At 43.9% G+C, this 13799-nt stretch overlaps 1 protein-coding gene across 2 annotated transcripts in view; it reads right to left on the reverse strand.

Moving 5' to 3' along the window:
- Ptger3 (prostaglandin E receptor 3) overlaps positions 1-3304 on the reverse strand; it is a 63715-nt gene extending 60411 nt beyond the window's left edge. For both annotated transcript variants that reach the window (XM_075981022.1, XM_075981021.1), the window contains exon 1: positions 2339-3304. In XM_075981022.1, coding sequence (XP_075837137.1) covers positions 2339-3157 — 819 coding nt within the window. In that variant the 5' untranslated portion in view covers positions 3158-3304. The remainder of the gene's footprint in view (positions 1-2338) is intronic.
- Between the last annotated feature and the right edge of the window lie 10495 nt (positions 3305-13799).

Raw genomic sequence — 13799 nt, forward strand, 5'->3', positions numbered from 1 at the left:
GAAGCTTCAAAACAAGATAAACTTACAGACAGACAGAATAGGGCTAACTAGATCAGTATCCTATGAAAAACTTCTCTAAAGACAATAAGAATCCCACATTTTACTCGTCGTTAGAAAATACGCAGACGGCTTCTTAGGGTGACAGGTACAGGCGAAAATACAGATCACGGGGTTCTTGTAACCCCCTCCCCTACCAAAAACTCTAAATTTGTACCCCAGCTCTTTCTGACACTGTGCTGATAAATATTTTGATGTTACACCAAAGAAATGTAAATGATTTTTTGTTTCTCTGAGTCTATTCTAGGACAGGGAGGATGGTTGTGTGGGAAAAGCACTTGTCACAGCATGAGGTGAGGACCAGAGTTTGGACCACCAACATCCAGATTAACTGGTTGCGCAGGCGCGGTGACCAGGTCAACCCAAGTGCAAGGTAGGCAGAGGAGTCAGCAAGCTGCACTAACCAAAGAAGAGAGCCCTGGGTTCCAGCGAGAGACCCTGCTTCACACATAAGGTGAAACATGACCAGAGAAGACGACATCAGCCTCTGGCCTCCACAAGCAAAGGCACCAAACAGTGCATGGGCACCGCCACGCCTGTGCTCTCGCTCACATACATGTGAATGTGTACTACACATACAGAAATACACAAAATTGCCTATTTTGAAACTGAGTTTCTCCTCTGGTATGATCTCATGTTGAATTCAATTAAATCGTTTTGTGAGAAATGAACTTTTAAAGTGTTAGCTAAAATGCTAACATTTCGGATCGTCCTGTGGCCAGCCGCCCCATTCTTGTGTGTAAACGGCATCTCTATGCACTGGACCATAGGGCGGGATTCCTGACTCCGGACAGTTGTGGTAGGTTGGGAAACTGTTTGCCTTTAAAGCCATGCTTTAAACTCCAGTGAAGTGTTTATTCTCGGATCTTTGTCTTCCTTTGCTTGGCCACCTACACCTCATTCCTCAACCAAGGCAGTAAATGTCTAAAATTGGTGCTGGTTCTGGTAAACACGATGATGACATCAGCCTGTGTTCCAGCTCCAGAACAGTGACCACTCAGCCACTTGTGGCCAGTTAGGTCCCAGCAGCACTGCCTTGTCTGCACAGGCTCCCTGACAGTCACCATGGGGTTCTCAAAGGCTTGCTTTGTCACGATCAGGGATCAGGGGAGGGTGGAGGAAAAGAAGAACCACAGAGCTGTTTCAAGGGAGATCTAACATCAGGTCACACAGCAATATGACGTCCCTGACTTCACTGAACTGTACATATGCGATAAGTGGCGTGCTAACTTTGTCAAAAGCTGTACGTGTGTGTGTGTGTGTGTGTGTGTGTGTGTGTGATGGGCAGCAATTGTCCACACCGCGGGGCTGCTGCTCTGTCATCTGTTAAGTCAGGTTGCCTGCATCCTAAGTAAGCATCCATTCTTTGCGAATTAGCAAACTGCCCTTAACCACAGAAGTTTCTAGCTACAAGTGCCCCAGAAGAAAACCTCAAAAACACCATGTGAGAGTAAGGGATAGGGATCATGCGGAAGCACTGCTTCCTCTGGCTGGTTCTTTGATGGACGGTGTGGGGAGCCAGGGACTGAGGCATCCTTACCCCCTGTCTCTGGGATCACATAGACTTGCCCTTAGGAGCACAAGACCCCAGTGATAGCTCGCCAAAGGGAGGGTGTTACTGGGCCGAGAGTCCTCCACTGCGGTGTACACACTGTCTACTGGTTTTCCAGAGGTAGAGGCGACTAAGCCTTCGAGTCTTCTCCATAGACAATAGCTAACTGAGGAAGGACCTTTAGCGTCTGCTAAAGCCCTAAGAGCGGGACCTGCCAGGCTCTTGGGTACTGAACTTTCTTTTGCAGCAGAAAATCAAGTTCGGGATTAGAACTAAGCCTTCGAGTCTTCTCCATAGACAATAGCTAACTGAGGAAGGACCTTTAGCGTCTGCTGAAGCCCTAAGAGCGGGACCTGCCAGGCTCTTGGGTACTGAACTTTCTTTTGCAGCAGAAAATCAAGTTCGGGATTAGAACTAAAACACCGGTCGTTGGACTAAAGTTGTTAATCACATCCGTGTTCATAACGCAGGGGGCAAACGTCAGGCTTCACTGGCCCTGAGACGCCCCTATAGACCTCTGCGCCCAGGTTGTCCACACTTTCATGAGCGCCTGGAAGGTCCGGGCAGACTGGCACTTGCAAGCTCCACAGCTGCTGAGACGCTCGGCTGGAGGCTGCAACCCGAAGCTGCAGGAGCAGCGGCCTGGCCAGCACTCGGGATGCCACACACTTTCAAAAGTTTCCATTTAGCGCTCGTCGCTACTAACACCCCACCCTCACAACTACTTACCAATAGTGGAGACCAGCAGACAGACAGCACACACATGATTCCCATGAGTTGGATGGCGGTCTCGGTGGTAATCCGGCCCCACTGGGCGCTGGACTGCGAGGCGGCGGCTTTGGCCCGGCAGCGGGATACTAGGGCTTTGATGGTCGCCAGGTTGCAGGCAAAGGTGACTATCAGAGACAGCAGCCCCAGGCATGCAAAGGCGGAGGCGAAGGCCACGCTGCCCGGCTCGCGCGCAGGGTCGGTCTCGTTGCCCGCGGGCCCGGTGCTAATGAAGCACCACGTGCCGGGCCACTGCACGCTGTAGCGGCCCACCCCCAGCACCGGCAGCAGTGCGAAGGCGAGCACAGCCAGCCACACGCCTAGCAGCACCGCGCGCGTGGCGCGAGTCTTCATGTGGCTGGCGTACCAGTGCGGCGCGCGGATGGCCAGCGCACGCTCCACGGCCATGGCACTTGCCACCAGGAGCGAGGACAGCCCGAACACCGTCATGGCCAGCCCGAAGAAGGTGCATAAGCGCCCTGACGGATCGAGATGCTCCCAGCGCCGCTGAGACAGGTACACGAGGATGACCACCGGGCTAGTCAAGAGCTGCCCCACCATGTCGGTGAGCGCCAGCCATCCAATGCACAGCAGGAAAGACTTCTTGCGCTTGCTCTCGCGGCGCCGGTAGCTGCGCGACACTAGCAGCATGGCCAGCGCGTTTCCCACGAAGCCGGTGACCATCATGGTAATGGGGAAGGCCACGGACACCGAACCGCAGTCCTCCGCAGCGCTTGACAAGTTGCTGCGCGTTTCGGCGGAGCGACCCGGCGGCCACATGCCGGCCGGAGTAGCGGGGCCGCGGAAAGGCTCGCGGGGCGATGGTCTCCCGGTTCAGGTGCGGGGAAGCGGCGCGCGCGGGGCGACGGCGCGGGCTCGGGCTCTGCTCTCCATCACCCGCCGCCGCCCGCGCCCGGCAGCGGGGTCTCTGCAGGCGCCGCCCGACGCTGCGCGAGGCTCCACCCGCGGCTGAGAGCCCGAGGGGCGGTGCCGCGCGTGGGCAGGCTGAGGGCGGTGTCCGCCGGGATCACCTGGCGCAACGCCTCCTCGGCCACACTCACTAGCTCCGGGGCACTTCCCCAACTCTATAAAGCGCTCAACCGGTTCCACGTCTAACACCGAAGGGCGAACAATGCTGATTTCTTATCACGTTTGGCTGTCATTGAATTCTTTTTGTATTTGTTTTATTTAGGAAAAATAATACTTAACAATGAGACCCACAGCTGGAAAAGAATACGGATGACCTTGCGTTTTAAGTCCTCTTCATATTTATACTGCCTTATTTACTTTGAACCAATTCCAAATTCATATTGGGAAAGTATTTTTCTAGGATAATGTCAGTTTAAAAGTTTAACAACAGCTGACGTCATTCTTGGATGTAAAAGCAAGCAAGCACATGGATGAGAGAGTACACACTAAATTCACGTTTCCAGCACCGAGTGAAATTCTAGTATGAAAATTTTAAGAGCATTTCAGAATTCATTCATCAAAGAAAATAATGCCATCCTACAGTTAAGTAAAAAAAAGTCTATTTATTAATAGAATCATAAATTAAACTATTAACTTGTAATATTAATTAAATATTAATATTTATATAATCTCCCGCTCTATCCCCTGTCCCACCGTGTGCGCTTGCGTGTGTGTGTGTGTGTGTGTGTGTGTGTGCGTGCACGTGTGTGTATGTTTGCATGGAGGTCGGACTTCAACACTGTGACTCCTGGGGACTCTCTCCCCACACCCAAACACGGGTAATAGCACAGCAGCTAGGTTTTTCCTCAGGTTTTGGGAAATCCCAATTCAGGTCTTCATGTTTTCATGGCTGCCATCTCCCCAGGTCCCAAAGCTTACTGAGCATGCCCACAGTGCCTCTTTTCCCTTAATTAAATTTCAGCAACCTTTCCTGTCACAGCACATCCCATCCCTAGTTATCTACTTTTTAGCTGTTCACCTTGCAAATAAACAACTTTGAGTCTCTGATGGTTGGTTTCCTGTTGGCACTTTTTACTATCTGCAAGAGTTGGCTGAGTTCATCTGAAACAACACTCCCCTCTAGTGACTGAAAGGCTAACATGCACTCAAAAATTTTTAACCTTCATTGCTGTAGCTCTATAATAGAGCTTGATGTCAGGGATGGTGATGCCTCCGGAAGTTCCTTTATAGTAGAGGATTGTTTTGGCTACTCTGGGTTTTTCCATATGAAGTTGAGTATTGTTCTTTTGAGGTCTGTGAAGAATTGTGTTGGGATTTTGATGGGGATTGTATTGAATCTGTTGGTTGCTTTTGATAGGATTACCGTTTTTACTATGTTGACGTTACCTCTCCAAGGGTGTGGGAGATCTTTCCACTTTATGCTATCTTCACCTATCCAAGGGTGTGGGAGATCTTTCCACTTTATGCTATCTTCCGTAATTTCTTTCTTCAAAGACTTAAATTTCTTGTCGTACAGGTCTTTCACTTTGTTGGTTAGTGTTACCCCAAGATATTTTATGTTATTTGTGGCTATTGTAAGTGGTGGTGTTTCTCTGAATTTTTCTCTGCCCTTTATCATTTACATGTAGGATGGCTACTGATTTTTCTTTCTTTTTCTTCTTTGAGTTGATCTTGTATCCTTCATCCAGCAACTGATGAAAGCAGATACAGACATCTACAGTGAAGTACTGGGCTGAGCTACCGGAGACTAGTTAAAGAGAATGAGGAGCAATAATATGAGTGGAGGGGTCAACACCATGATGGGGACACCCACAGAAACAGCTGATCTGAGCTAGTGAGATCTCACTGACTCTGGACTGGTAGCAGGGGAACCTGCATAGGACCAAACTAGGCCCACTGAATGTGGAAGACAGTTATGAGGCTTGGGTAGTCTGTGGTACCACTGGCAGTGAGACCAGGATTTATCCCTAGTGCTTGAACTGGCATCTAGGAGCCCATCCCTACGGAGAAATATCAGTCTAGATATGGGGGGGGGGGCTTGGTCTTGCCTTGAAGTGAAGTGTCAGACTTTGTTGACTCCCCATGGGAAGCCTACCCTTTCTGAGGAGTGGATGGGGGAGGGGTGGGAGGAAGGGTGAGGTGAGGAGAGGGAGTGGGAATGGGGATAGCTATGTAAAATAAGAAAAGTGTATTAAAATTTTCTTAATAAAAAAAGAAAAGATTAACCTTGTGTAAGTATATGTGTAAATGTGTTCATGTGTGTATGGATGCTCATGACTGTGGAGGCCCAGGGACAATCTGGGGTATCATTCCCAGCAATGCTGTTTGTAATGATATTTCATTTGTATTTTAATAAATAGAGTTTGCCTGAAGATCAGCCCTGCTGGTCAGCTTTACAGACCAGATAGTGGTGATACATATCTTTAATCTCAGTAGCCACACTAGTTTGCCATAGAAACCGGGCAGTAGTAGTGCACGCCTTTAATCCCAGTCATACAGAGGAATATAAAATGGGAAGAGACAGTCTCATTCTGAGGATTCCTGGAGGCAGAATCATCATTTAGAACTGAGGTACAGGTTAAGAGCCAGCGACTGGCTATTTTGCTTTTCTGATTTTCAGGTTGAACCTCAATTTCTGTCTCTGGGTTTTTGTTAATTGTGCTACAGCTGTTCACTTTCTTTGAGGCTGGGTCTCTCATTGCCTGGAGCTCACCAATTGGGGTAGAATGACAGTGAACTTCAGGGGTTTTTGTCTCCCATTCCCCAGTGCTGGGTTTATAAATCCACACCACTAGACAGAGCATGTCCACATGGGCTTTGGGGATTGAGCTCAGCCTTGTACTTGAAAAGACACCATCCCCCTTTCCTCATTAAGGACAGTTTGCCAATGGTCACTATCTGCTTTTCTTAGGGAATCTGATTTCTTTTTTTAAATTGCTTTAATGATTTATTTAACTTTATTTTATGTGCATTGGTGTGAAGGTGTCAGATCTCATGGATCTGCATTTTCAGACAGTTGTGAGCTGCCATGTGGGTGCTGGGAATTGAGCCTGGATCCTCTGGAAGAGCAGTCAGTGCTCTTAACTGCTGAGCCATCTCTCTAGCCCCTGATTTCTTTCTTAGAAATTTAGTCATTAGTAATAGTAATCATTGCCCTCACCCCGAGTTCACAAACTTTCATCTCTGATTTGCCAACAAACCAGTAGAGACTGAAATTAAAGGGCCGTGTTTTCATGTTTCAAAAAATTTCAAGCTTATATTCACATATGATCATATTTTAATATTTAATGTATATTGAACTTCCATAGTAACACTAGCCTCAGAACTAGACCCATTGCCTTGTGGAGAACCTACAGTTAGTACTGAAGTGTATTTTTCATTCTTCGCCCACTTGGTGAGCACTCACTGGGCACCTGGTCTGTTAGATACTGTCTTAGTCTTAGAGATACCAACCAACACATTGAAGTTTCTACAGTTATCAATTTTAACATTAAACCCTTGATTTTCAAAAGACCCACGAAGGAAGGGAAGGATTCAGATCCCAGAGGCTTTTGTCTTTGTAGAGTAATTTGTTCTGGAGGTGGCATCCTATAACTTAGTGAAAATTATACATTGTAGTGACTCTGGATTGCACTTGCTTCCTCCTGTGGACACTTGGCTGTCCCACTGGGAATTCCTGTCCTGAGGTTCACACCTCTTTCTATCTCTTTCCTTCTCTCAGACCTGCTGTTATGGCTGTGTTCACTGCAGATGGACTTGCTCTGTGCTTCTGTAATTTGCTGGTCAGTGATGGGGACCACATTCTCTGGTTCTGATTCTAAGGGTACTTCTTTCAATCTCCTGCCATGTCCTGAATTGCCCATGGTGGGTAGACACTCCTTTAGAACCATCCATGCTGTAGACATAGTCACCAACTTAGCCATGTCAGGTCTGGCTTGTGACTGCTCAGTACTTGTGTTTCTTCTTCATGGGGTCTCTGCTCTTTGGACAAAGTTGAGCTGTGAAACATGGATCAGTGTGGGTTCTTTTGCATCTCTTCTGTGGGCCCAATTGTGAGAATCTCGTTAAATCTGTGACTTCAGTCCTGGCACCTTTCACCTGTAAGGCTGTGTCTTCCTCGTCCCTGCTGTCCAGAGTGTTCTCATGAAGGTTGAGCAGCAGCCTCATTCTAATAACAGTTCTCAGCCCCGGGCTTCCCTTTTTCTTTTAAAATTAACCCCATTTTGTCTTGAATAAAATTTAATTTAAATATTTTTGATATTTCAAAACTAACATTTATTGGCATCTTCAAGGCAGTGTGATATTGGCATAGAGACATTGCTCTTGTTAAAGCGTCAAAACGTCTTATGATGGTTTCAGAAGTAAAGCATATATATGTATATGTATATGTTTATCCTTGAGCATACACTAATCTATCCCAAGTACACGGAAGGAACTAAGGTAGATATAAAAGTGAGTGAACGTTCTACAACTATATAAATGAAATAGATATGAGTATGAACTCTTTATTACATATACACACACCACAGTAATTCAATGTTTTTTGTCACAGGTGTTAAAAAGAACAGTCTCCAACAAATGCTATTATGAAGTTGATTATAATACTGCACAATTGCAGTCTCAGCACTGGTGAGGCTGAAGCAGGGGAATTTCCATGAGTTTGAGGACTCTGGTGAAGGCCATGTGACAAGATCATGTCTGAGATAACAAACTCCTGGATCAAAACAGATTATCTGCGTAGAAATAAAAAATAAATGAGCCTTCCTACACATAGAATGAATAAAGATTTAAATGCATGTTTGAGGGCTAGAGAGATGGCTCAATGGTTAAGAGCACTGGTTGCTCTTCCAGAGGTCCTGAGTTCAATTCCCAGCAACCACATGGTGGCTCACAACCATCTAGAATAAGATCTGGTGCCCTATTCTGGCATGTAGCCATACATATAGGCAGAATATTGTATACACAATAAATAATCTTTAAATGCATGTTTGAACTATAAATCTATACGAAAACAAAAACATTTTCATAACTCTTCAACAACTCTAGGAGAAGCCCTGTAGCATATTTTGTTTAGTAGCATATGATCACCCCTTTTGGCCAATACCTCTGAAAATCTTTCATCCTTTTTGAATGCTAATAATCTGACCAATTATTTCTGAATGTTTGGTAATTTATTTTTACTGTCAATTTAGTATTTAGTTGCCTAGAAGACACACCTTTGGGTATGTCTATAAGGGTGTTTCTAGAGGATTAACTAGGGATGGAAAACTGGCTCTGGGTGTGGGCAGCTCTACCTACTGAGGGCCCTGATGGAAAAGGGAAAGGAGAAAGCCAGCAGATCCAGGAGCATCAATCTGCTTTCTGACTGTGGAATCAATGTGACCAGCTACCTTGCACATCTGCCAGGGTGACTGCACTGCACAATCGACTGTTTCCCCACCCCACCAAAAACAAACAAAAGCTGTTGTGTGCTGGAGAGGCTGAACTGGAAGGTGGATCTGCTAATCCTGTTGGAGGCCAAATTAAGACAAGTTCCTCAGATGCTAGATGCTAAGATTTGATGTTTGCCCTGCTGAGTTTTGGTCCCACTTTTATCCAGTTTCCCATATGTCCCCTTCCTCCCTTTTAGAATGTGAATGTTTATTCTGTGCTGAATATTGGAAATATTTTAACTTACATTTTGATTTTTGTAAGGTATGGTGATTTGAATAGGAATGTCCCCCATAGACTCGTTTGAATGCTTAGCCCATAGGGAGTGACCAATTAGTTGTGCCTTGTTGGAGTAGGTGTGGTCTTGTTGGAAGAAGTGTGTCACTGTGGGGCTAGATTTTGAGGTCCCATATGCTCAAGCTAGGCCTAGTGTCAATTTCACTTCTGATACCTGCAGATAAGGATGTAAAACTATCAATACCTGAAACACAGTAACTGTCTCAAGCCAGAAGAGAACAAAATATTTAGGGCAATATTCTTGGTTGGTTCCTGGTATAGAAAACAGACATAACTGTAAATTAGTGAAACCTTATTAAACCTGAAGTTTAATAATACTGGTTTCTTAGACATTACCTATGTACTTATAAATAAAACTGGATGAGGGCATAGGGAACTCTATTGTGAGACAGTATTTTTGTACACTGTAAGATGTGTCTCTGCCTAAGGCACCTACTGATTGGTTTAATAAAGAGTTGAATGGCCAGTAGCTAGGCAGGAGAGAATAGGCAGGATTTCCGGGAAAGAGAGGAACTCTGGGAAGAAGAGAGGTGGGAGATCCTAGTGAGACACTGACAGGAAGTCAGACATATAAAATGGAGAGGTAAAAAGTCATATGGCAGAACCTCGATGAATAAAAATAGTATAATTTAAGTTAAAAGAGCTAGTTGGGAACAAGCTTAAGTTAAAGCCGAACTTTCACAATTAGTAAGTTTCCATGTCATTATCTGGGAGGGGGCTGACAATCCAAGAAAGTCCGACAAAAAAAGACCTGCCACAATTTGTGTCCAATGTACGTGTAAATCCACATAGGACCTGAGAAAGTTGCAAAAAGTTCTAAACATGGAGCCAGACACGGTTTTTGCAATAACTACAGATTCTCATGCAGTCTTGCTGCTTAGGGGCATACAGAGGAATGGCTTAAGAGGCTTTGCTGTTCAGCTGTGCATTTGAGCTGTCAGCTTGCTACTTGATGCTTGGTAACTCAGCAAATTCCCAGAGCTGGGACAGTTTGGTGTGGCTGGCATGGTTAAGTCAAGTGCGGTAGGGTCAGTCACCAGCACCATGTGCTAGTGGAGCCAGGCAGCAGGTGTTCTAGCTGTTTAAGATTTGTCTCCCATGGTCAGAGACTGCTATAGGTGCATGGCTGCAGACATGCAAAAAGTCAGGCCCAAACAGAAAGAAACCTCTTAAATAGAATGTTTTAAAATGTGCTTAGGTGCTGAAGAAACTGGGTAAGACAGTCATAGAAAAAGTTTTAAAATAATATAGTCTTTTAAGAGAAAGTAAAGTAATATAAAAAGTCATGTAAGGATGAGAAATACACAGGGCATCTGGATCCTCTTTGGTGCTTTGTTGACTTTGAAGTTTTAAAATGCTAATGAACAAAAAACCAGCATCTGTTGATACTGGATTGTGGGGAAAACTACTGTATTAAACCAACCTATGTATTTTAAGGAAGTCCTAACTTTAGAAAGGAAGTCTGAAAATGTGTTGCATCGGGGGGAGAGGTATATAAGGTTAGAGGCATAAAAGCTTAAGTTGTTTATCTAAGAAAATAAGGTTTAAAGATATTCTTAGGTTGTATACAAATTACGATAAAAAATGGTTTAGGTATAAAACTTTGGAATCAAGATAGGATAATTTCTTCAAATTTGCCAAATACAAACCAGCCATTGTAAATGTAATTTTTTCCTGATAATTGTTATTATAGTTTTACTGTGTGAGTTAAAAATCTTCCTTTTTATTTAGACAAAATGAAGTAAATGTTGTGGAATTGTTTTATACACTGTAAAAATATTTCTCTGCCTAAAGCACTTTCTGATTGGTTTATTAGAGTTGAATGGCCAATAGCTAGGCAGGAGAGATTAGGAGAGATTTCCAGGGAGAGAGGAACTCTGGGAAGAAGAGAAGTGGAAGATGCCATTGAGACACTGAGGAAGTCAGATGTACAGAATGAAGGAGCTAGAAAACCATGTGGCAGAATTTAGGGTACAGAAACAGGACAATTAAGTTTTAAGAGTGAATTAGGAACACACCTAAGCCAAAAGTCAAGCATTAATAATTAATAAAGTTTCTGCATCATTATTTGGGAAATGGCAGTTTCAGGGATTCCAACAACAACAACAAAAAAAGACCTGCTATAGTCCGCTGTCTTTGCAACCTTTCTGTTGTATGGGTTTGGAGTATTTCTCATTATCTTCACATTTAGTTCCAATGTTTGTATTTGTAAGGAGGGTACTAACATCTAATGCATAGCCCAGAAATGTTTATTATATATAGGCACTATTTTCACACAAGTATGCACAACTGTCAATGATCTGGATTGGACATACAGTTGACATATAAAATTTGAATTTAGTCACCAGTCATTGCCTTGACTCAGAGTAATCATTGATTTCTGCTGGAGTAGCTAAAATATGGTCTTGATTTTCATGCAAATTCTTATGAAAGTATGGTCTGGACATGGTCTGCTAGGGTATGTTGTCAGCTCTAAAGAATCTATAATCACTTGGGTTAACAGTTTTTCTGGATGTCTATTGGAGATTAACCTGATTACAGTAACTGTTGGGCAAAGACTCATCACAATTATGGATGGGACAATTTGCTAAGCCAGGAATTCTCAAGAAAGGGAACTAAGTAGCAGCAGGCCCTGTGGCTTTTTGTTCATTCTCTGTGCTACTAGCTGCTTTGAGATCGTGCTGCCCTGACTGGCTATATTGAATTCCATGAAACTACTGTTAGGATATTCCTTAATAAGTACTTGGGATAGTGTATAGGTCATTTTGCAGTGTTCTTCAGTGACTCAGGCCAGATCAGCTGGTGGTAGTTTTCACAAGTCTTGTCATTTTCGACTTAATGACATCAAAAAGATACCTTGTTGTAGCTAGCTTTTGCTTTATATTCTGAAGGTAAAGATGTGTACCATGAAATGCCCTTCAATTCATTGATCTTTTGTTATTCACCACTTCCAAATACACTTCAGAAGCTAACTCACTTTTTTCTTCAGATTTTTCTTCCCTCTTACTTAGAACCCATTTCCATACAGTTTAGCAGACAGGCACAACTTTTCATTAACTGGGGTGTTTGCATCATCACTACCAATACTGTTTGGCTTTACCCATAATACGTTTCTCTGCAGTTTTCAGAGTATGCAGGATTACCTTTCTCATCCACAGGTTCATTACCTTTTGATTCCATTTCGAGGCCGATTTGGGGCTCAGTATAAATTAGCTTACATTCAAGATGAGCTGGATCACAGTACCAATACAGCCAAAGTACAAAGCTTGCAAAAACATATTTCAGCTTCTCCCTTCCTCAATGGCATGCTGCATACTTTAGTAGTACATATGAGATCCACCACAGATTATGCTTGCTAAACATTAAGTATATTCATATTGTCTTACGCCATGAAAACTCAACGACAAGAGTATTTTTTCCATAGGCTTTTTCAGAGACCTAGTGGTGAATTCTTTTAGCTCTTTAATAGTAGGTTAGTACCACATCTATACTGTATTTTAAGTTGCACACTTGGCTTGCCTTGCATCTGCTCAGCTATTATCCTCTTTAAAGACCATCTTTCTCTATTGCTGGCTTCATTACACTTTTATTATTCCATTAGCAACACTGGGTTTTATCTATTACTAATTTGTCCAGTAGCCTGGGAGCACTTATCCTGGCATCTTTCATTGTCTTACAAAGTCACATATAGCAATTACTGTATTTGCAGGCAGCAGGGTCCAAACTCCTGATAACACACACATCAGGCAAGGCTTCTTTGAAGCAGTCTCCTAACTCCACTGCTATAGGTCCCACTCACACCATTTGACAGTTCTTCCACCTCCTTTCCTTTCCATTGGAAAGCGAGACACATCAATGGACACATAGGCCAACCTGAAAGAACTCTGAATGACCAAATATAAAACAAGTAACAAGCATAGGCACGTGAAGAGATGAGCACATGGAAAGTCTGAATAACACCTCCAACAAGAGGTACATTTTGCCATTTCTTTACTGGTTACGTACACTTATTAAAGAATGCTAAGGGAAAGGATCAAAATGCCCTAACTAATTGCCGAGGTTAACATTCCCAGGGAATATAGGCTTCATAGATCAGAAGGGGATACCTTCCCTCTGGTGTTCTTTTAAACCTAACGCCCTAGTCCATAGGGAGAAAAAACAAGCCTAACCCAGTGGGAGTAGGAAATAGTTATATGTGGTGGTTTGAATAAAAATGGCCCCCACAGATTTACAGGGAATGGAATTATTGGAGCCATAACCTTGTTGGAATTGTCATCAGGAGCATGGGCTTTGAGATTTCAGCCACTCAAGTCAGGCCTAGTTACCTGAGGATTCATTCATATGTAGAACTCTTGGCTTCTTCTCCAGCACCATATCTGCCCCCATACTGCCATGCTCCCTAACACGATGACAATGGATTAAACCTCTTAATTATAAGATAGCCCCAACTAAATGTTTTCACTTTTAAGAAGTTGTAGCCATGGTGTTTCTTCACAGCACTAGAAATCTTAAGACAGTATGACCTGGGCAGAATCCCTCAAACTGTCATCAATGACAAACTACCAGCTAGAGAATAAGAAGGCCATATAATTGCAATTGTGAAGCTGAGGCAGGAGCGCACAGAGCCTGTCTGGCCACATAGCAACTGTCTTCAAAAAACAAAGCCAGGATTTCATGGTAGCCCAGGGTGCACTGGCTTGTTTTTCTTGTCAACTTGATATAATATAGTGTCACCTGGCAAGAGGTCACCTCAATTGAAGAACTG

This window comes from Microtus pennsylvanicus, chromosome 7 (genome assembly GCF_037038515.1).
Source record: "Microtus pennsylvanicus isolate mMicPen1 chromosome 7, mMicPen1.hap1, whole genome shotgun sequence".
Taxonomy (NCBI): domain Eukaryota; kingdom Metazoa; phylum Chordata; class Mammalia; order Rodentia; family Cricetidae; genus Microtus; species Microtus pennsylvanicus.